The sequence below is a fragment of the Epargyreus clarus genome, unplaced genomic scaffold, assembly GCF_041222505.1.
Source record: "Epargyreus clarus isolate Ecla_fem2 unplaced genomic scaffold, WU_Ecla_fem_2.2 ptg000026l, whole genome shotgun sequence".
Lineage (NCBI taxonomy): Eukaryota > Metazoa > Arthropoda > Insecta > Lepidoptera > Hesperiidae > Epargyreus > Epargyreus clarus.
In genome coordinates, this window is record NW_027332233.1 from 8,263,613 (window position 1) to 8,287,621 (window position 24,009).

A 24,009-nucleotide genomic window follows, 5' to 3' on the forward strand; every position below is an offset into this window, starting at 1 on the left:
TTAAACGGTTATGGCTAGCAGCGAAAGCTCGGTGATATGAGCTTTGGCCTCTTACATCGAGGGTCCAGGATATAAATCCCAGACGGGCACTGCTGATTCGAAGTTATATTCGATGCGTATAGTAAATAAATGAAGACATATTTTTACGGTGAAGAAAAACTTTTTGAGGAAACTTAAATCCTTGTGATATCTTTAAAAAAGTATTCGCGGAGGACCATGACCTAATGTTCTTTGTCTAAAGGGAGATCCGAGTCCAGCTGCGCGACAATAATGGGCTGGAAATTATGAAATATTTAAGGAATTAAAGAGCAAAAGGGTATTCATTACTTTCTCATTCCTTTTGAAATGGGCACAATCTCCCATGAAATCATCTCAATTTCCTCGAAATATTGTGACCAGGTTACGAAATAAGTTATTATTCTCGTCGAAGAAAGTGAACGAAAAATAAAGTATAGAATAAATCTGGTAGATTAGAGACGTGAGATTACTGTAAATGAGCCCATTTCGTGATTAGCCATGCATTAAGTTACTCTATTGTAATACTTTAGAAAATATTTATAACTTTTCTTTTTAATGAAAAAAATGTGAGCCGTCACGGGACGCCTGGCAGATGTGAAACATCGACATTATTTTGTAAAAGTAATATGCTGAAAAGAACATATTGTGATAGGAACTAAATATGTCATAATGATAAAATAAAATATTACGATTTTTTTCCAGATAACGATGACTATTTATTGAATTCGATTGCGCATGGCGACGCGTCGCCACACCGTACACACTACTGCATATAGACTGTATATATATACCATCGTATAGCGTGGCGACGCCACGTCATGCGTCGCCACGCCAGAAATCGGTTTTACGTGCGGCTATAGATGTTTCACATCAAAAACTCTGGAACATTACGTGTATGCGTGTGAGTTAATTATGTGTATATATGTGCGTGTTTATTATTTATATCTATTATTTGATACAATGCTGTCTAAACGAACTGTGAACAGAAAGTGTTTTCATCGAATATATAAAAGACTATGAAAACAGGTATACATAAGCGCAACTAGTATGCCTGCTTCATAACGACAGTGCTAAGCGCTGCTGTGTTAAAGTTTGAAGGTTATTTTAGTTCTCAGGGTAAAAAGGCTAATCTCAGCTGACCTCACCTAGTACTCTCCATGTGTGACTGTAGCCAAATACCATCAGATAGAAGGACGCTCGTTCGCTACTTTTATTATAAAAACTTTATAGAATACCGTTCACACACATCGTATTTATTCGATTTACTGGTAAAACGCAAGATTCAGTAAGTGTTAAAAATCCAGTATTAACTTTATTATTCTTTCTTCGTATACCTTTCAATTAAAATCTACGAAGTTCATTACATTTTAAATAGGTTTTCTCGCAGTTCGATCCGGGATTAAGCCGAACTAATTCTGAGACAGAGCGGCTGTCTGCATGACAATTTTTGTAACAGAATATGGCTAGTCCTAAATAAAAGTAATAATGTATCAAATTATGTTTTTTCTAAGTCCAATATAGGTTAAGGTATTTACACAAAAATATGAATTTCAAACCTACTTAGGTACATGATATTTTATACTATAGGGAGGACGAGAGGGGTTCAGATAAATCTCTCGTCATCTATCCAATGGGTAAGAAGGGTTCGAAAAATTGCCAAAATCACGTCATGTAACAGACAGTCCTTTATTGAACACTTGTGTAGAATACTTTCTTCAAATTTTATCCATTACGTCCATTCGAAATGTTTTAAATAACTAACAATCTTACAAAGTGTTTAGTTTGAGAATATTGACAAAAATTTGCTCCAATTAGGAAAGCGGGTTACATCCCACTTTTAATTAGACACGTCGTAATACATAGCAATAAAACACATGCTACACGTTTTATGGCGGTGTGTCTTCCTGAAATAACTAGTAACCTCACGAACGACCCAATTTCACAATTGGTCGACGACACGTAAATTACTATTAGAAGCTATTGTGGTTGACTACCTTCTTTAAGTTACAGACATTCTATTAAACTCATGCTTGATCAGAATACTTTGAATGAGCATACTCTTTTTGTACACAATTTGCTTTAAGTAAGCATACTTGAAGTGAAAATGACGCTTGTCAAACAGCTGGGACGTGGTGGACATATATTTCAGAAGCGTTCCATCTTAGTCTTCAGGGGTAGCATCGCACATTAAGTCGACCTCAGTTGTCCAGTTAGGAATCTAATCTTATCGTTTTAACAGGGGTTGATTACAGATGTCTGTGGGAGGCAGTAGCCTTACCATGTGGTTGTGTGCATGTTAAATAAGCTGCTTGAACCGCCCTCCCAGCTACATGCATGCTTGTCGAACAACAGTAAATTTTGTGCATACTCAAAACAAACATGCCTGTACACATGCTAAGTACACTTGCTTAATAGTAGCACTTTTTTGTACTCGAAATAAGCAGGTCTATTTACCTATTCTTCACTTTTCCTTCTACCTTTTTCGACAAAGAGGTCGAAAAGTATACACTTTATACATTATCTGAACATGATTACTTTATGTTTTACCAACTAAAATTTCACAAAATAATGTTACAAAGCCTTATTATGTAGTGTTTCTTTATTCCCTTGGATCGGTTGAATGAATTTGAATAATTCTTGCTTGTCATCAACGTTTCATATGTCTATTAAAATAGCATGATACGTTTATTAATGCTTGAAAGTAAAATTCATGATAAATTTTGAAAGGTAAAATGAGGCGTCTAATATACGTAGATAATATAGTATAGGAAAATGTATTTTTCTGTTATATAGGAAATATAGGAAAATGTATTTTTCGTAGTATAGGAAAATGTATTTTTCTGTTATTGCCATGTTATTGCATTGCAGTTCTACAACAATATTTTTCGATTTATCTGTCATCTCCTATCAAAGTCGTATTCGGAAAATAAGATAAGTTTTGTAATTAAATAAAAAATATTTTTATTTTTATAATTTAGAAGTGGAAAATGAGCGTGCAGTCTACCTCACCACTCACCCAATCAATAGTAAGAAATCACTAATGCCCAATTAATCGGTAAAGAGCCTCAGATGGGATTACTCCCATCTGAAGCCTGCCGCAGATGCATTGCTATCTGTAATGACTAAATTCAAACGAGTTATGACCTTATTTAATAATTAAGTAATTAAAAAATATAGCAAAATCCTTCATTTTGTTTTATATATGTAAACAAATGCTAAAGCAAAATCTTGCTTAATGTTAACATTAACATTCAATATTAGCCCTAAACTCTACAGTGGAATGAAAATGTTATGAATGTAATATGCAATTTCTTAAAGGGCGATCCAAATCATGGAATTTCACGAATTTCCCTGACAGGATTTTCGTGTATGTGAATTACATGTGAATGTGAATACGAATATAATACTCCGCCAGTCTGCCGCCTGGTATTTCTATCTCCATAACAATATACACACAAGGGCATTATAATATGAGATTGTACATTAAAATTTATATTCATGCCTTAAATGTCCTAATTGTCACTAAAACAATGGGCATGATGACAGTATTAAAAAATCGAAGAATAAATGTTTTACTTAAAAACAATATGATGAAAGCATTCTCAAAAATAAACCCAGTTTTAATAAAAACTTTAGGATTCATTATATTTTCAATAAAATAAAACTATAAAATAATGCATTCGGCCATCTTGTCTAAAACGCTAATCGGGCCGAAATGACGTAATTTTTTTGGCGTGTTACCGTATTGCTTGAACTTTTCTATGGGATATTGAAGCGTGACGTCACTCGCGGACCCCATGACACCGTGAGCGTTTTCGCGCTTAATTCAAAATTTGTTTTAGAAATGCTAATATTTCCGTTAATACTGAATTTATTGCCAAAATAATACGATTTTTGGAATCAATAGACATGTACCTACATTATAGAAGGGGAGTTCAAAATTTGTCATCCTACCCATTATCAATGACGACTATTCAGCGTAATTTTTATATATTTTTTTAATGTATAAACTCTGAATGGAGATCCACATCCGATGAAGATTTGGTGCCTTTTGTACCGTGTATGTCCAGACCACTGAAAAGAGAAAGATGTTATAAGATCATTGATAAACATACAAATATCGATTATCGTCCAATTATATCAAAGCGCTAAAACATTCGACAGAATCCTAAAGAAGTTATTTCTCCATATTTAGAGCCCTGTTTAACTTATTACGAAACTAACAACATCGCTTAAAATACACTATGTCAGTAGATTTAAATTTATAACTGTCACTTTCACCACGTTTTTTGCGTAAATACTTAAGCATAAAAAGTAATTCTGACGAAACTAAACTAAAATTTCCTTTTTCTTTCAAAAGCTCTTATTTCTAAGCCCGCTAATTTCTTTTGACGGACATTGTTGGGGTTTTGAAATAACTGCAGCTTCATTAGTTAGTAACATTAATTTTTTATTCCACCATTTTTGACAACAAGAAGACAAGAGAAAAAATATGACGTTTAGATGCAAAGGCTAACAATTTATAAGTCCGGTTTATTACGGTGGCAACATTTCCCAACATGCCCCCGGGCGTTGAAAGATAATCTTTCAACCATAACATGTCACAGGTAGCGGGCATATTCTATTAAACGATCGCCGAATTATCCCTGATGCTGTCTTGATATCTGCTACTCGAATAATCCCATCAGCTCCTGGATGAACAGCAACAACTCTTCCAAGTTTCCACTTCAATGGTGGGAGGTCATCTTCCTTTACAACCACCAGCGAGTTGAGTTTTAAGCCATTCTTGCAGGAACGCCATTTGACTCTTTGTTGCAATTCGGAAACATATTCCTTGGACCACCTGGTCCAGAAATGCTGCCTCAGCTGCTCAATACGTTGATATCGGGTTAAGCGAGAAGTTGATTGATCCTTGTAGCTTGGCTGGGGCAAAGTAGTAAGAGGGCGTCCAATCAGGAAATGTCCAGGAGTCAGTGGAGTGCAGTCCGCTGGATCTGATGACAGTGGAGACAGTGGTCTGGAGTTCAATATGGATTCTATTTGCGTTAGCACGGTATACAGCTCTTCATAAGTCAAGTTACAATGTCCCAACACTCGGCGTAAATGAAACTTGGTTGACTTTACACCTGCCTCCCAAAGACCGCCGAAATTAGGAGAATAAGCTGGTATGAAATGAAAATTTATGCGTTCATTGGCCATATTTTCGCTCAACGAATCTTTATGAGCCTTTAAAAATTTGGATAGGTCGTTGTATGCACCAACAAATGCAGTACCGTTATCGGAATAAATATTACTTGGTTTTCCTCTACTTGCAATAAACCGTTTCAACGCTAATAAATAGTTGTTACTCGTTAAATCACCTACTAGCTCTAAATGAACAGATTTTGTGGTAAAACAAATAAAAATTGCAATATAAACTTTAACTAATTTACAACCACGGCCTTGACGGCTTGCGCTCATAATAGGACCTGCATAATCAACGCCTACATTTTCAAATGCGTAACCACCTGGAACCAGACGCTGACGCGGTAGATTTCCCATCAAAGGAGTTATAATTTTACCTGACATGCGACTACACTTTACACATTTATGATAAGTTGCCTTGGCTAATTTTCGACCACCAATGGGCCAATATGACTCCCTGATAGTGGCTAATAGCAACTGGGGACCAGCGTGCATTAGCTTTTTATGTTCATAGTCAAAAAGAAGTTTTGTGAAAGCATGCGTGGACTGTATTAATATTGGATGCTTTTTACCATAAGAGAAGTCTGAATTGTCAAGGCGACCTCCAACGCGCATTACTTTATCATCATTTAAGAAAACATTAAATTTAAGCAATGAGCTCTTTTTAGGAATATTTTGGTCATTTAAAAGTAGTTTATATTCGGGGAAAGACTCGTTTTGACATATACGAACTATTAAATTAATAGCATAATTTAATTCTTCATTTGAAATGAACTTAGTTTTGAATGTTTGTTTTCTGCAAGCATTTACAAAGCGCAGGACGTATGCTACGGAACGAACAAGACGTAAAAAATTTGAAAAGCGACTGAAATCGACCAATCCACTCTGATTTACATTGTCAATATCAACGACATTAAAGGAAACGTCTAATTTAGTTTCTGGCAATTTATCTTTGCGTGTCGGTTGAACGGGCCATTGAGACTGACTCTGTTTTAAAAATTCAGGCCCAGACCACCATAAATCTAAATTCAGCAGAGAACCAATATCCACACCACGGGATATTAGGTCTGCTGGGTTCTGATCAGTGGGTACATGTTTCCACGTGCAGTTACCAGCCCTTTCTAGAATTTCAGCGACGCGGTTGCGAACAAAAGGTTGAAGTCTAGAAGGCAACATTTGCAACCATCCCAACACTATGGTGGAATCTGTCCAAAAATAAACCTGATTAATTTTCAGTCGAAGTGAATTAAGGACCTTCTCATACAACCGGGCAGCCACTAAGACACCACACAGTTCCAGTCTTGGTATAGTCGTTGGTTTGATTGGTGCTACACGACTCTTTGCCATTAATAAACGTACCATGACTCCTTCATTATTGGTACTAAGCACATACACGCAAGCACCATATGCATTTTCGGATGCATCCGAAAATATGTGCAAATCTATCGTGTGATACGAATCACAGACGACCAATCTCGGGATACGCAAGTCATTCAAATGAGGTAACGTTTTTACAATATGATGCCAACGCTTTACAATTTCTGGCGACAGAGGTTCGTCCCACATTAACTTGTCTAACCACAATTTTTGCAGCAACATTTTCATTTTAATCACGCAAGGCGCTAAAAGACCCAAAGGATCAAAAATTTGTGAAATACTTGATAATAAATTACGCTTCGTATTACTATTTGGAATAACATCACTTATTGGAAAGCAAAGTTCATCAGAATTTGCGTGCCAGCTAAGACCTAATAATTTATTGGGCTGTTGAGATCCAATATTTAAATTAAGTGACGTTTGAGCGACCTCAGATTCAAAACAAGCCGCATTAGATTTCCATTTTCTTAAATGCATACCTGCTGATGCAAGAGCATCAGTTATTTCTTTACGTAAAAAGTTTAACTCAACTAAATCGTCAGAACCCGTAAGCAAGTCGTCGACATAAAAATCGTGTATGATAATTTCACCTATCTCATTATTAGTGCACTCTAACCCTATTTGTTTCAGACATCTAGTCGCGAGGAATGCAGCACTAGCTGTGCCGTAAGTGACGGTGTTTAACTGATATATTTTTACAGGTTCATTTAAATTATCGCGCCAGAGTATTTGCTGCAAATATCTATCCGACGGGTGAACAACTACTTGTCGGTACATTTTCTCCACATCTGCTGACAAAATGTATTTATGCTGCCTGAATCGAAGGAGTATAGATAACAAGTCGTCCTGAATAGTTGGACCTACCATTTGTATATCGTTAGAAGATATACCAGAAGTACTAGGAGAGCTTGCATTGTACACTACGCGGAGTTTTGTAGTGGTACTGTTCTCACGGAGAACCCCGTGATGTGGAATGTAATATGCTTTATGCTCTCTGGTCTTCTCTATACCGTTTTGCCGCAAAACAGACATATGACCTAACGACTTATATTCTGCCATGAAATCGTAATACATTCTGCTTAAATCAGGCTTAGATTTTAAACGGCGCTCCAAAGACGACAAACATTGCGAAGCACGTTGAAAGGAATCTCCTAAAACAACAGGATCCTGCTTAATTGGAATGCGCACGCAAAAACGCCCATCATCACGACGTGAGGTATTGTCAACGAAATGTTGTTCACATAATTTCTCCTCTGATGAATAATGCGACGAGTTACAATTAATTTCCTCCAATTGCCAAAATCGGGTTAAGTCGCTTCTAATGTCATCAATACCATTAGTACCGCTACTGACAACAGCTTTAGTAAAATTGCACCTAATATAACTTGGTGTTTGTGAAATATGACTGCTTGTCACGGGGCCAGATATTATCCACCCTAGACTGGTTTGACAAAGTATAGGAGAACCATCTCCTAATTTTATTTTTTGCGACCCTAACAAATCCCAAAAGAGATCGGCACCTATTAAAACATCCACTTCACCTGGTGTATAAAACGTAGGGTCAGCCAAACAAATATTAGACGGTATATTAAGATTTGACAGATTTATCTCATGACCTGGTACATTATGTGTAATTAATGGCAAAACAAAACAATTAATGTCACTGCAAAAACTATTGTCAAGTGACTTTATATTAACACGACATGTTTCGCCTACGTGTGAAACCACGTTATTTATGCCCAGAATTGATCTATCTATCTCTTTTGTTACTAACTTTAACTGCTTACAAAGCCGCTCAGTAATAAGACACGACGTACTGCCGCTATCGAGGACCGCACGAACAATATGTTCGCAATTATTATTATCGTGTAATTTAATTAAAGCGGTCGATAATAATACTTCGCTATGCTTTGCTATATAGGAAGGTGCTACCTTTGCTGACAAAGAAACATTATTCGTGTTATCATCAGTGGATGATAATGGCGTGGATATTTTCTCACATTCGTAGCTGCTTACATTTTGTGAATTCCCTATTGACCTACGCGCAGATACATGAATAAGAGTGTTGTGTTTGCGCTTGCACACCTTGCAACCAGGTTTTTTACAGTGGTTAGCAAAGTGACCAGATTGAAAACAATTAAAGCAAACCTTATAAATTGGCAATAGTTTCAAACGGGCATCGTTGCTTAATGCAAGGAACTGCGGACAATTACTTAATCTATGATCACCATTACATTTTACACAGGTTTTAGGAGGTGTTTCTGTACTAGAATTACGCACTGAAATCATACTTTTTATTTTTGGACTAGACTTAGTTGCCATACTAAACTCTTTATTCCGAGATACCTCCAAGGTCTCAATTAAATCAGCGTGATTTCTCATGAATTGCATAAATGTGTTGAATGTAATTATGCTATCTTTATCTAAGCGACCCTTTACCTCCTCCCACTCACGATAGGATTTCTGGTCTAATTTATGAGTAATAATATAAATCAATAGCGTGTCCCAGTGGTCAACTGGTTCACCTAACGATTCTAAAGCCCGCAGGTTCTTGTTAACAGCATCAATTAAATACTTTAATGAAACCGATGATTCCTTTGTAACAGACTCAATTTGAAATAGGGCAGACACATGATTCTGCACAAGTAAGCGTTTATTATCATACCTGTCGCATAGAAGTTTCCAAGCTACGGCATAGTTACCCGCAGAGAACTCAATTGACTGGATAACCACAGCAGCAGCGCCCTCCAAACATGCACGTAAATAATGGAACTTGTTAATATCATCAATATCTTCATTGGAATGAATGAGGCTTACGAAGCTATCGCGAAACTCAAGGTAATTATGATATGAGCCACTAAATTTCGGTAAGTTTATTGTAGGTAATTTAACGAGTTTGTGATTATTTGTATTAGAACCTCTTTCACTGCTTGTTGACTTATCTACAGAATTATACTTAATTAACAAATTTTGAGCCTTAGCTAATGATTTATAATAAATAGACTCAAAATCAGAACGTTCAGAATACTGTCCCTCTATATTCTCCATTACACATTCCAATGCTAACTGTATCTCATCATATTGGTCATACAACGACTCCATCTTACCAATGCGCAACTGCAATTCCGCTGCATCTTGATCATTAAGGGTCTTACCAGAAAGTGAATCGATATAATTGGTAAATATGGTTAAACGGCCTTTAAAGCTTGCTCGTTTTTTAATAAGTTCCTTTTCTCGGTCAGCCATTTGGGAGTCAAGCGAAATCAACCTGGAACTGATACAATGTAATGTTAAATATTTGACAGGTAAAAAGGTTATAATAGGTAAGTATGCTTTAAATTAACTACTTTAGGTTTACAATTGTTACAATATTACTCAATTATACTGTTTACGTTAATGTTTTAGCAATAATGAATTAACAATTTTATGTTGTAGGTAGGTATTTTGATTTTGTAGAACAATATAATACAAGGTCACTTAAACTCAAACAAATTACGAACAATTACAATAAAGTACCAATAATATACGCACCTTACAACTTGCAAAGGGATTTACTTACACTTTACAATGAATACAGAGACTGAATAATACTTATTATACTTGACCGAATGCTGGGTGCATATTATTATTCCCGCTTTTATACCGGCTTTTTCTTCGTACGCAATTAACTTGATTTACTATCCACTGTGCTCGGTTCTATCCACTATCCACTGATTTTCCACTTTGGTTCCGATATTTTAGATTCGGCTACGATGGACCATGTTGGGGTTTTGAAATAACTGCAGCTTCATTAGTTAGTAACATTAATTTTTTATTCCGCCATTTTTGACAACAAGAAGACAAGAGAAAAAATATGACGTTTAGATGCAAAGGCTAACAATTTATAAGTCCGGTTTATTACGGTGGCAACATTTCCCAACAGACATCATTCAAGAGGAATACGGGGAGGAAATAGGATAGTGATTACATCAGTTCATAGAAAGAAGACGTATTGGATTTTCGAGAAAATATAGAAGTGATTGAAACATGTTCGATCCACTAACATAAAAGATACAAACATGTATGTATGTCTTGTTCGAGTGTTTATAGTGAAAGTTCGTCCATCTGTTGATTCAGGCCTTGGGGACACGGTCAATTACGTTTATTAAACAAACTGTGTCACATATAGTATGTTTACATCTGAAACAAAATTAAATTAGACTAGACATTCTGTAAATTTCTACTTGAACTATTACTAATAATGACGGTTCAACTGTTTTCATCGTCATTGATCCCTAGCGCATGCCTATGTATTTACGTTTTTCATTTTTAATATATTTAATTATCTGCTTCAATAGACTTTTTGTAAATTATTGGTCTAATTTAAATGTTCAGAATATATTTTAATCGTTAATCTTCGACCTCTTCCAGTCTGGTGTATTTTTATATAAAACACTAGCTGACCCGGCAAAATTTGTACCGCCTCAAAATCTATTTATCAAATGTATTTCATGCAAAATATAGCCTATGTTACTCGTGGATAATGTAGGTTTCGAATGGTGAAGGAATTTTTAAAATCGGTCCAGTAGTTTTTGAGCCTATTCATTACAATCAAACAAACACACAAAGTTTTCCTCTTTATAATATTAGTATAGATGAATAGGTTAGTTTCATGAAAGTACCTATAATGGAAAACAGCTACGGCCTACCCGATTGTTTTAACGACGTAACCATATCCTAACAGAGTCCGTTGATATGACACATAGTTTGTTTGATGTCAATCTCCTATTCAAAGATAAATGAGGCTATCGATAACCGCCCGACGTCAAAAGCTTGGGAACTCCTCCTATTGTTACAGATGACAAACATAACCCACGCTCTCCTCTTTAATGGGAATTACGGATCAAGTACGATAAATTACCTTGCATGACTAAATAACCGAAGCTTTTAATGACATCGACCCGTCGAATAAATTAAGGGCCGTTCAAGTATTACGTAACGCAATTTTTGAAGATTTTTGACCCCCCCTCCCCCCCTTGTAACGCACCGTAACTTGCGTTACGTAATACTTGAACGCCCCCTTATAGGTTTAGCGCCCGACATATTGGATTTAGATTAGCGTCACTAATCTAATCATGCATTATCATTCAATGCAAAACTCAATTAGCTGGCGTAATTGGGTTAAAATTAAATTGGCAAATTTGACTCTTATTTGCATACGAAATGACAAAACAAATTAAATAAAAGCATGTAATAAGTAGCATTTCAGTATACCCACCACTATATTATTATGACTGGGGTTTTAGTGCGGTGAAAATCCCACATAACCCAACGTCGCTCCCACGTCGTTGGGTACCTTTTGAAGGTTTCCCCTCGTAAAAAAAAAGGTAGATAAAATACCTGTCTATCTATTGTTTCAAACATCTTCTTCTCACGTGTACGCTTTCAATTATTCTGTCAGAATAAAACGTCGATTTCAAGTCATACTTTGAAATCAGTTTCGTAACAAGAAGGTTAATGATATCGATATCTGAAAAGTGTGACTAGCAATTTCCCTGAAGATCTTACGAAATGACTTCATTTTCACACATGAAGTAAGTCAGCGTTAAGCGCATCAACTAGCCTACGTGCGTGGAAAGCGAGTTCGGAGAACGTTTTTAGGCATACTAAAAAGAAAGATTTAAACTGAAAAAAATTAGGCATAAAATAGTAGATTATTCATTGATTCAATAATAGTAGTCCTATTCTGTATAATTCACATCCTACAACGGTTTCATTCATGGAGGATTAATTCTTCAAAGAAATTGAGTGGAATACCAAAACTGTTATACGGACATCGTCGTCCCTACAGTTACGAAGGCCCCTAGTATGATTATAATTTTACGCCCCCGAGTCCTTATTTTCTAGGAAGCGAAATATCATAATATAACCTGACTTAGCTTACTGATAAGACAGTTTAATAGGTAATATCGTATTGTACTTGACACTTTCTTCAGGAGTGGGACATAATATAAAACTTAAGCATGAGATACAATAGAAAACAACGTAAATACTTTGTTATATTTTATTACGTAAATATGAAAAATACATTTCTTTATTACTTACTTGAACATATTATTTTCTTTCCCAACATTTCAAGTTATTAAGTCAGCAAGAGTTTCCCTTATCACGTAACTTTTCAAATACAAGTCATAACGAGCGACGTCTGAAAAATTAATGCTATAAACAAGGTTGATGTTCAGTGAACTGTAAGATAGAATGTATCGAGCCTGTGTCAGTCAACAGCGGTGGTAGTGGAATAAATGCCATTGGTAATAATATTGAATCTAGTACAAATGTTAACAGGGTAAAGGTAACAGAATTGGACAGTGTGACCTTTGATACACGCGTGAATTGATAGACTTAGGGCAAAATTTATTACAAAATAATATGTTTATTTACTATGAGGATTGTATGTCTTTATTTACTTTTTTATATTCACAATTTCAACATTCACAATTCTATGTCCAGCTCAAACCATAAAATTTAAATTGTCAACAACTTGACCATAACTGACCAAAGTTTTAGTAGCTATTAGGAACCCTTTAAATTTTATTTATATTAATTATTATTCATACAAATCTAAAGAAAAACCGCTTGTGATGTTCCATGGTCAGTTTCTAATGCGTCCATAATTACCCAACCATATCCTTAATGTAACGCTTAAGTACAGAAGTAAAGTGTAAATTCCATAATACAATGTTTACCGTACGAATTTTACCATAAACCGAACTTTCAGGTATGTATGCTTCCTTATGGTGTTTTATTTCACCGTTATAGGCATGTGAACAAATGTTGAACATTTATTGTAAAGAAATACCGTGATTTTTTCATTGTTGTAAGCATAGATAAGTATAGATATCTCACCGCCTTATAATTGGATGCCATTCAATGGCTTAAACGGCTGACAATTCTGTCAGCCATTAATGGTTGTCATGGTGTACGGTGTAATTATCGACTCATTCGTAAGTGATTTATAAACTATAAAACTACATTTTTTAATATTTTTCAAACACAAAAATAGATGACAGTGACAATTTCAAGTGTCAAAACTGGTTACATTTTCATGTCAGGAGTGAGTAATCTTTACTCTATGGTTGTAAGCAATACAAAGCTATTATTTACAAAGCTGCACGTATAAATTGTGTCTTATCAACAGTGTGCTAGAATGGTTTAATATAAAAATGTTTTAGTATGGCAACATTACAGACCGCTTGTGGGGTCTACGTCTATCTGTGCGTACTCTGCTCTGTACTCTATGCTATCTGTCTTTCTTAAGATTACGTCAATTTTTTCATTCTGTCATATTTTCAACGCGTGTTTGGTTTGCCAAGTTTTATTCTGTGGCATTATGCTAAATATTGATGGTTCGCCGGCTATATAACAGGAAAGCATTATTATTATATACCATAAATCGAGCACACTCTTTACACTAGCAGAATAATACACGAGAGAATATTAATATTGTGTACTCAGGTGATAATTTGTTATTAAGACACTACTAGACATTGCTATGTCGCGTCTTTTAATATTTTTCACGTTTTTATATTCAATCTTATTAAAAAGTGCAACTGGACTAGGCGAAATAATCTATGCTATAAACGCTGGTGGACCGGCCCACACTGACATTTATGGAATACATTATGAGAAAGATCCGCTACAAGGCAGAGTCGGAACGGCTTCGGACTATGGTAAGCAGCTTGTTATGATCGGGAGAGTTAATTCTAAAGATGAAATACTCTATCAGACTGAACGGTACCATCACAGTACGTTCGGCTATGATATACCTGCTAATAAAGACGGTGACTATGTGTTAGTACTCAAGTTTAGTGAAGTTTATTTTAACGCACCAAATATGAAAGTGTTCGATGTCGTGTTGAACGGAGATCATACCATCGTAGCTGATCTAGACATTTTTGACAAAGTTGGTCGTGGGGTGGCTCATGACGAGTACATTCCATATTCCATAAAAAATGGCAAACTATATTACAATGAAGAAGAATCTGACATACGAGGAGGAAAAATTAAAGTGGAATTCATTAAGGGCTACAGGGACAATCCTAAAATTAATGCATTATATGTAATGAGAGGCACTATTGACGAAGTTCCTAAGCTGCCGCCAATGGTTTGGCCAGAAAATGAAACTGAGGAACCAAGAGAGGAAATTGAAGAGAAGAATAGTAAATCCCGTCGCACTAGTGGCCCTAAGCAACCAGATCCATACTCTATGGACGAGAGCTCTGTACTAATTCCTGTATTTATTACAATCGGAGCCTTTATACCCCTATTGTTTTGTCTGTGTAAACTTTGAAGTTATGTAGTTAAAATTTATTGTACATTTTTGTGAGTTGCTAAGTCATGTTTTTCATATTTAATAAATTTTAATTGCGCATTGTCTTGTCACGGTTTGCAAAGCTCAAAGCCACATAGTACAAATCAAGTAAAAATATGAAGTTTACTAGTACCCGTCCCAAATAATATATTTATTTCAGCACATATATGCTTACAGTAAGCACTTAATATTGCAATGCACAAATTGTGTAAATAAATCATCCTAAGTTTTATAAAGACTTATTTATTAAAATCCCAACCTGCCATGTAAGTTCTTTTATATTAATATGAAATTATTTTAAAGCAACATGATTGCAAATTCAATATCACTAATAAAAATAAGATAATCTAGTTGTTGATAATCTAGTTGAAATCTAGTCAGTAAAATTATATCAGTAAACAATAAATTATTTATTATCATTTAAAAAATGTTTGTAAAAAAGTTATCTTGAATTAACATGGTGCCTTCATTATTACGTTGTATAATTCTTTGGAACAAGACAAGTAACTCTTGCTATTAAATAAAATTTAAATTTGGTACTAGCATAATGCCAGTTGAATTGCTCATTACATTAATAAAAAGAAGTCAAGTGTTGGACTTAAAATAATGAGACTGCATTTACATTATTTACATTATGCTAGATATAAGGTAGAAATAAAAACAACAATCTGTTATATATACTTAAATATTTTTATTACAGTCTCATACATTTGCTTTACACAATTAATTAAAAACGTGCTTATTATTTTGAATCAGCATTATCACTCTTGTTTTCTCGTCTTAACTTCATTTTTTGGGATAATTTCACCAGCTTTAGTAACCTGTAATGATAAATACATAAAACATTAGCATGTACCAGATTTACACTCATTATTTATTATTAATAATCAATCTAATTGAAAAGATTGGCATTGACTACTTCTGTATACTTAAAAAATATCAAAATTAGATCTTTGTTAAGCAAAATTTGAATAGATTGGGTATTAATAATTAACATAAATCAATAAAGTATCCATGTATCTACGGATTTATTAATTCAGAAATCTGATACAAAGTGTATTAAATATCTGAATTTTTTTGACCAAGTAAACAGAACTTACCTACCGTACAAAGAAAATTGATAAGTCTTTTTTAGTTTCATGGTCAATATACTTAATTAACTTCATTCATCAATATTCAAAATTGTAATTGTATGATTAACTACGAATAATATTGTGTCCACTTTTCCTGTCACGCATGTTTTTGCCCGCACGCGCGTTCATCCCATACACAAAAATTAACTCGCAACACCGCAACCGGCATGCGTGTGCGTATGAAACGAAAGGATTCAAATGAACCGCGTGCGGGTGTAAACATCCGCGACAAAAATACGCGCACTCGGAGCACATGGCCACATCCGAACTACAGGCCCTGAGTTAGGATCCAGCCAACGGCAATTTTAAGGGAACGGACAGAAACCTTTATCGACCTATTTTCAAAGGGCAACATGAACCACGGCCCGCGACTTGTAAAAATTAGGCCCGCAAGTTTCAAAATGTCGCCCGTACTTGACTAAGCAAACGGCCACCACAGGGTCGACCTTTTGTAAATGTTGTTCTATTATAATACCTAATAGTAATAAAAGCAAACATTTCTAAGTAGTTACATAAATATATGATTTTAGAGTAATATTTTTACTAAATTAATAAATAATCCCTATGATGTCACCAATAATTGTATCCGTATTTCAAAAGCGAATATTTATAATAGTTGGTAGAGTATAGGTTTCTGAGAGTCCATCAACCAACCCACCAACCCAACTATAATAAAAATATGATGGTTTTCACTTTTGATGTAGATAAATATAGATTTTATTATAATAAAATATATAACTTACGCATTTCCTGCCCCTTGTAGTTGTAATTCGCAGTCACCCTTACTATTTATAACAAAGCCTTTTTTGCATGATGTTGGTGTTGTTGTTGTATTCGAACTTACAAACGAAGTTGTTGCAACCGTTGTATCTCGTATAAGTACTGGTGAATCAGTCGCATTATAAGTGGTGACTTTGTTTTTTACGGTACTATTCTCATTGTCGATAGTTTGATTTTGTGTAACTCCCGTAGATTCAAAGGCTTGCGTCGGTGTTGTGGCTTCTAAAATCACCGTTGTGGTAATAGTCACATTATCTTTTACTGCATCAGGTTCAACGGTTGTACTTGTAACGTTTAACGGTCTCGGAGTGGTGCGGTTTTGTGGTTTTATTGTCATATCAGAGTAATCGTAAGCGTAATCATAATCCTGAAAACATGTTTTATAACGAATGAGTTTTATTGCGGTAAGAAATGTAAGGATAACTACCTATACTTTAGAGGCAACAGGAGTAAATAACATAGTAGGTAATTAGGTATACGTCCTACAGGGAAACTATTTAGTAAATTACATCAATGAGAACAGCTACCTATTTATTTATTTACTTATTTCAACATAAAAGTAGTATAGTAAACGAATTATTAAATCGGTAAAGTAATTTTAAATCCGCTAGTTATAAACTTTAAGCCTTTTGCGTGTATTGTTTTTCTTTTATTATGCAAAACACGTTACCTTTATAAGGTGCTTTTAAACTTAGGTAAAACCTGACGTATTTGGATTACGAAATTAGATCTCTATAAAAATGTACCTACTTATTTAATTAATTTAAAATAGTTCTTTAATTTTCTAACATCGTAACAAAAAGCTCGTAAATAATAATTAAATTTATTTGTACTCACTACATATTCTTCTTTTCCACCTTTCATAAGTGCGATAATATGTAAACCCTTTAAATCAACTTGAACATTTAGATCACCAGATTGACTCTGATCAAAGAATGTCGAATCGACGAATACTGATAGCAAAGAGTAAATAATTAAAAGTATTTTAATACACATTTTTATCCGGTTACTTTTGAAATATTTAGTTTAGTGTAATTTTGTTTGTTGCGAACGAGTCCCACGAACAAGCACGACTGGCTGTCGCTGGCCGCCCTGCGCGCTTCTTTACCAAGTTATTTCCATCAACATAACAGTTATTTCAAGTAACCGTGGGAAGGTCGATAGCCTCGGCCAGTGCAGTGCGTCCTCAAACGCTGATAACACAAGGACCGCAAAAATTCTTACTTATTGATTTAAAGATATAGACGAGCCTACATCGGATTTATGCGATTACAACAAAATGTACTTAATGAAAAAATGTTGTATATGAGTTGACGTACTTACATAATGTGGGTTAATTAAATCTTGTGATATATACATTACACACCTATTGTCATCAGAACTTTCCAAAACATCAAATTCGAAGAATTTGATCTTTGTAGTATTTTCAAGTGGATCAGTTATTATAATTAATACATATCGGTAGTTATGGCGCTAATCTTATTTAAGTCTTATAAGTCTTATTAAGGTCTTATTTAAAGTCATTTCAAAAATTAGTTTTTTCAAAATTTCTTAAATTTTTAGCAGGTGCACAGTTATAATTTCCATTGATTTTCGAATAAAAAGGGCAATGATACTGCATATATTTTTTAATAATAGAAGTACGTAACGGTTTAACTGGTCCCTGCAGCCTGCAGCCCAATGGGCGTAGGTCACCAAATGTATCCAAATAAATATAGGTTTAAGGTCTAAGGGACCGTTCACACCGACCGGCTCGGAGAGGAGAGCACATTTTTATCACGTTGGAAACAGAGTTTTAAGTACCTAATTGTATTAAGGTTTATTTTGCATGTGCACTCCTTTTGTCATTCAGAATACTTGAACGCGCTTCGTTTGAAATAATAAGAGGAGCCGACCGGCTCTAACTGCGTGCTCGTTCTCACTCGCGCAGCCGATCGGCTCCGATTGCGAGCGCACCCGCATTCAGATTCAGATCTTTACCAGCTGGCTTATGTGAAATATGTAATTGGCAGCTCCGCTCCGGCCAATTCCAAGCGTATATGATCCGGTCTGTGTGAAAAGAAAAATGCGGGCCGATGCTCTCCGAGCCAGTCTGTGTGAACGGACCCTTAAATATAGTCTAAAGTCTAAAGTTGACCACAAACTTATACCATTTAGTATAAATACATTTAAAATTACTCAGAACGAATAATAATTTGCTCACAAACGCCTTTATCTACGACAAACGAAATCCTAAATGATCAAATCGATACTCTGCACATAAATGGGATTCATTCATAATGTAATGGTAAACCGATAAAATTTATAGATTAAATAGTAAAATATTTGGCCCTCAAGTGCGGGCCAACTCGCACTTGGAGGGTTCCGTACCACAAATTTTTGTAGTAGTGAAAATGAGAATTGTGAACAGTTTTACACATTACGGTTCAATAGATAAAGCGAGACACGCCTTAAAATAGCGGTTTATTGTTTGGTTACCCCCATTTCTTTTCTTTCTTTTGTCTTTGTTGCTATGGCCACTATAGCGGCCACCATTGTGCATATTCTGTGAAAATTTGAATTGTCTATCTATTACGATTCCAGAGATAGACCCTTGCGTCATATGGACAGACTGCAGAGGCTTAGTAAAAGGGTTGTATTTTTACCCTTAGGGTACGGAACCCTAAAAACCAAATAGAAGGTACGTATAGTTAGACAAATTAAATAACTGCCCATAATCGAATAAAATCAAATGTTGTATAAATTAGTTATTTAATATGGAACTAGAAAAATCTGAATGATTTTGATAGATTTGATAAAAAGCGAACGAAAAATGCCGATTTCTATTCATAACAATTAAGAACTGTTAAAAAAAATTGATAGAAGGTAATGCATAGGTATGATTTTTGTTGTTGTATGCGATAGCTTCTCGGTCTTATCACTATTTGACCTATGACAACTTGTTAATAAGTATAGGTACGTATAAAAACGAGATAATTAAAATTATAAAAAATACAGTAAAAGGGGTCAAAGGTAAATGCTGGTGAACAACGGTAAGGATTTTTTTATAATATAGGAGTAGCAGACGGGCACGGTGTCCAACTATGGTAAGTGGCTGCTGCCGCCCATAGATATCTGTAATCAACCTCAGGTAGGCCACAGATACGCCATTACCCCGGAGGACTAAGCTGGAACGCCTCGGAAAAGTATGTCTCTCTTACCACACCCTTAAGACCAGAACACAACAGCTTTTAACACTGTTGTTATGAGGTAGAAATAAGTGTGGCGGTAGTGCCGCCGAAATCGAACCACAAAGGATTCTACCACCTTTAAATAGGAAGTAAATAAATAAAAAATATAGACCTATATAGATAAAGAATATAAATATGAATACTGGCTATATATACATTATTTTCTCAATATTACATGTAATAATATTACATATTTAACATATTAAAACATTTGATTATAAATGTGTCTTTATAATCTCATTGTTCATTGTTGCATCTATATAGCGTACAGTGAAAAAAATTAAGTCTATGGATAATTCAGTCACTGACAGTAATAAAGTTAGGCTGAAAGGCAAAAAGCCAAGGCCGTAAAACATCATTAAAAAAAGTCACTGACAGTGACACATATATAGCAACAAACTGTCAATTACAGTTGAAATTCTGACAATTAAAACAGACGCAGTGTTGCAAAAAGTATAACAATCGCCATCTTCTAGGCAATCTGATATGAAAAGTTTGTCTGATAATCACTTTTGTTCCATTTTATTTCCTAGCGATAAGAATACACGAAGCAGTGATAGCCTAATGGTTAAGAAACTCGGCCTCTCGATCGAGGGGTCTGAGGTTCAAATCCCAGGCCCTCGCACCTCTGATTTTTCAAAGTTATGTGCGTATACTTGCTGAAACATTGAAGGAAAACATCTTGCGCAACAGTTAGACGATATAAATTTTCGCAGCCCCTTTGCAACTTCGGACGTTAAGACGCAGGTATCAAGTTAATCTTCATCTGCTTCGGACGAACTGCCCGCCGTGTTCCCTGTTTATCGCAAAACGTCACCTTGGAGTTGAAATCAAGAATGAATAGTCTACTTTTGGGCAAGCTTAGAAATAATCACATATTATCATGCGATATCGAGGCCAAACGAATCATTAAGTAAAAGAAATAATAATCATCCATACGGTCAGGGAAATTTTTAATATTACTAATCTGAAGGCTATTGTTGTTGATAACAGATTAAATATTTATAATAATTAAATGCCATGTTTGTTGTCTGCTTTTTATTTCAATTTTATTGACAGTTACAATTTATTTATCTTTTTTTTCTATGTGCGGCAAATCAAAAAGTCGCTAGCGGCAACACTGACAAGATCTCACGTCAACAATGTCAGTACGTGCTCGAAGATTTGTAACGTGTGTATCTTCTTACACTCTATTTACAAAATAAAACGACCATTTTGTTATTGTTTACATTTATGGGAGCGATACCAAAAACCTGCATGGTGTAGATTTGCAATAAGTCATCGCTCATATGCATACAATTAACGAGATATGTAAAAAATCATGATTAAGTTTTGGAAAAGCGCAGGTAAGACTCATTGTAATTGGTCGTCACTAGTTATTGCGGCTGCTGATACGATGATTGCACTACAATGACTACTGAGTTAACACGTCGTATATTGTTGCAGCTAAAGGCAAATCAGGCTGCCCGGTGCGACCGCCTGAACATAGACCTTTACATTCTGATATCAAGAATTCGCTTAGCATAGAATTGGGAAGTGAAATCGAATGTAAGCATTTTTTTTGTATTATTTGGAGTATTTTCACATATATTATATTAATGAATTTAACGCCCAATTTAAATTTTCAGGCCAATCGGATATATTTGAGAAAAAATCAAAATTATCTTTTACATTACATGACATACTTGTTGACAAGAAAGCCATAAAATATTTTATGTTATTTATGGAAACTATTGGCAAACACCTATTGGTTAGGTGTTGGTTGGAGTTTGACAATTTTAAGTTTCAAGTGTCTGATAAAAATAAGATAAATGAAGATGATAAACGTATACAGATAAGTCGCACCAAAAGTTTTGATGTTCAGTGTACTAGCAACACCCAACAACGGGATGAGGACTCAATTTCACATAAGTTCAGCTGGAGATCCAGTACTAGCAACTTGAAGCTGAACAGATCTGAGTGTTCAACAAGCTCGTGTGGGAACCTAACAGAGAATACAGCCTTCAGAGAAAACTTTAATCCTTATGAAAAAACATTTGTAAATCTAACAGAAGAAGCAATTAACCTATTTAAGAAGTATGTTGCATTGGAAGCACCAAATAAATTACAGCTGCCTGATGACTTGAGAAAATCAGTAATAACTAACATATGCCAGCCTGAAGGTGAAATTAGGGAAGATTGCTTTGAGCCTGTGCAACATGCATTATTTAAACAAATGGAAACATACTTTAATGAGTTTCAAAATAGTCCACTATATGTAAAGGCACAAATTGACGTCTTAACTACGGGCTCGATTGATCTTGCTGACATTTTATATAATGACACCATATTATTCTATTTCACAGAATACTTAGAACAAGAATCTTGTAGTATTTTGTTGGAATTTTTAATGGCAGTTATGCATTATAGAAACAATATTATTAATAACAATGATTTGAATACAGAACAGGTCCAAGGTGATGCTATTATTCTGTATGACAAATATTTTTCCCTTCAAGCAACTAACCCTGTTGGATTTCCTACGGAGATAAGGTTAAAGGTAGAAAGTGATATATGTGCAGAAGAAGGACCTCTTCCAACAAGCTTTGATGTACCCTTTAAAATTATATATCAAACACTGTCAAACTATGTAAAAACATTTTTAGAGTCAGAGTTATATTATTCTTATCTGTCAGAAATGGTACATTCTGTGGATAGATTATGGTCTTCCAAGTTTAAATCGCATTCAGACTGTAGTAGTGAATTTAGCATAAGCACCCAAAATACTCTATTAGCTATGGGAGATCCTCTCTATAAAAAGAAACGAAATCATTCTGTACCTGATATGTCTATAGATTCAAACCAGCTTTACAATGCTGATGCACTATGGCAAAGAAAAAAGCATGACGGTTTAAGTCTCGGAAGAATAAACAGTCTAGGTAGGTTTGAGTCGAAATTTGAGCCTGACCCAGACAAAAAAGATAGATCTGTATTAAAGAAAATGGTAAGCAAACTTGTGCCAACAAATACATCTAAAGTTGAAGAAGAGATGGCTTGGCAAATAGCTCATATGATTGTTAAAGATGTAACTGATTTAACCATGGCACCCCCTGATAATGATAATGGGGATATATGAATGTGATAGTTATTCTCTAAATATATTTTGTAAATAAATGATAAAACTTATAGATAATAAAATAATGTTTAACATTGTTTGTCTATATTGCTTATCCCCTTATATATCTTGCTGGCATTTGTGTATGTTGAATGCATATCTAAAAAAATGATAACCATTCCTTGATAACTAATAATATATTTCCTTGATATCTTGATAACTTTTGCTTGCAAACTTATTTTCTTATTTTATTAAATCCGAATAATTTTAATTCGATATTAATTTGTAATAAAACAATGTTTTTTTTTAATATAAATGTAATATATTTATATCAAATCTTATAAAACATTGTAAATATTGTATACGCATTTATACAACATTGTATAAACTGTAATAGTAATACATTTATTTACCACATAAAAATATATACAGGGTGAATTTTTCAAACGGGCCTTCAGGGCCAAATCCGAAACTATAAGGATTAGCGAAAAATGCTGAAAGGAGTTACGAGGCCGATTTTGATAAAAACTAAAAGTGCATCATTAGTTTTTTAAAATATTTTTTTCCTTAGCCGGGAATCGAACGAGTTCATTTTGGAAAAAAAATACACCCTCTATATTATTTCACTACCTGATAGTGTCGCTTATAAGGATCAAATTCTGGGAAGTAATGTTATGTGACAAATTAAAGGAAAAGGAAAATTTTGAAGAAAACACGTATTTTTCCATACATTGGCATACTAATCCTCAAGGATTATACATAACAAATGATTTATGTATAATTCTTTAGAAACATACGTAAGTCATACCATTGAAAAATTTGTTGGTTAATCAACTAATTATT

General features: G+C 34.7%; 4 protein-coding genes and 1 long non-coding RNA gene across 6 annotated transcripts; 2 read left to right on the forward strand and 3 right to left on the reverse strand.

Annotated features, from left to right (window-relative positions):
- Positions 1 to 3,373: 3,373 nt before the first annotated feature.
- On the reverse strand, positions 3,374 to 13,569 carry LOC140752989 (uncharacterized). The gene is made up of 3 exons (XR_012103531.1): positions 13,465 to 13,569; positions 12,664 to 12,763; positions 3,374 to 4,092 (listed from the first exon to the last, which is right to left on the reverse strand). It is a non-coding gene; the product is annotated as an uncharacterized LOC140752989 (long non-coding RNA).
- On the reverse strand, positions 4,459 to 10,494 carry LOC140752987 (uncharacterized). Of its 2 annotated transcripts, none has more exons than XM_073087334.1 (2): positions 10,139 to 10,494; positions 4,459 to 9,853 (listed from the first exon to the last, which is right to left on the reverse strand). In XM_073087334.1, exon 2 carries the CDS (start codon positions 9,823 to 9,825, stop codon positions 4,606 to 4,608), a length of 5,220 nt encoding a protein of 1,739 aa, XP_072943435.1. In that variant the 5' UTR covers positions 9,826 to 9,853; positions 10,139 to 10,494; the 3' UTR covers positions 4,459 to 4,605. The 2 variants fall into 2 exon arrangements, with proteins under 2 accessions (XP_072943435.1, XP_072943434.1); XM_073087333.1 differs by having other exon boundaries at positions 10,111 to 10,494.
- Positions 13,570 to 13,869: 300 nt separating the features above from the next.
- LOC140752988 (malectin-B) lies at positions 13,870 to 15,165 on the forward strand. Its single transcript, XM_073087335.1, has one exon. It carries the CDS (start codon positions 14,111 to 14,113, stop codon positions 14,906 to 14,908), a length of 798 nt encoding a protein of 265 aa, XP_072943436.1. The 5' UTR covers positions 13,870 to 14,110; the 3' UTR covers positions 14,909 to 15,165.
- Positions 15,166 to 15,598: 433 nt separating this feature from the next.
- Positions 15,599 to 17,940, reverse strand: LOC140753402 (uncharacterized). Its single transcript, XM_073087973.1, has 3 exons — positions 17,680 to 17,940; positions 16,806 to 17,209; positions 15,599 to 15,750 (listed from the first exon to the last, which is right to left on the reverse strand). Exons 1-3 carry the CDS (start codon positions 17,836 to 17,838, stop codon positions 15,672 to 15,674), a joined length of 642 nt encoding a protein of 213 aa, XP_072944074.1. The 5' UTR covers positions 17,839 to 17,940; the 3' UTR covers positions 15,599 to 15,671.
- Positions 17,941 to 21,202: 3,262 nt separating this feature from the next.
- pkaap (A-kinase anchoring protein pkaap) lies at positions 21,203 to 23,263 on the forward strand. The gene is made up of 3 exons (XM_073087448.1): positions 21,203 to 21,418; positions 21,519 to 21,620; positions 21,701 to 23,263. The coding sequence occupies exons 1-3, from the start codon at positions 21,394 to 21,396 to the stop codon at positions 23,185 to 23,187; spliced, it is 1,614 nt and encodes a 537-aa protein (XP_072943549.1). The 5' UTR covers positions 21,203 to 21,393; the 3' UTR covers positions 23,188 to 23,263.
- The last annotated feature ends 746 nt before the right edge of the window (positions 23,264 to 24,009 follow it).

Excerpts from the sequence above, each read along its gene's own strand:
- LOC140752987 (XM_073087334.1), bottom strand. The coding sequence starts at position 9,825 with ATGGCTGACCGAGAAAAGGAACTTATTAAAAAACGAGCAAGCTTTAAA.
- LOC140752988 (XM_073087335.1), top strand. The coding sequence starts at position 14,111 with ATGTCGCGTCTTTTAATATTTTTCACGTTTTTATATTCAATCTTATTA.
- LOC140753402 (XM_073087973.1), bottom strand. The coding sequence starts at position 17,838 with ATGTGTATTAAAATACTTTTAATTATTTACTCTTTGCTATCAGTATTC. Across the intron at positions 17,210-17,679 it reads GTGGAAAAGAAGAATATGTA|GATTATGATTACGCTTACGA; the intron begins GTGAGTACAAAT and ends ACATGTTTTCAG. Across the intron at positions 15,751-16,805 it reads CTACAAGGGGCAGGAAATGC|GTTACTAAAGCTGGTGAAAT; the intron begins GTAAGTTATATA and ends TTATCATTACAG.
- pkaap (XM_073087448.1), top strand. The coding sequence starts at position 21,394 with ATGATTAAGTTTTGGAAAAGCGCAG. Across the intron at positions 21,419-21,518 it reads TAAGTTTTGGAAAAGCGCAG|CTAAAGGCAAATCAGGCTGC; the intron begins GTAAGACTCATT and ends ATATTGTTGCAG. Across the intron at positions 21,621-21,700 it reads ATTGGGAAGTGAAATCGAAT|GCCAATCGGATATATTTGAG; the intron begins GTAAGCATTTTT and ends TTAAATTTTCAG.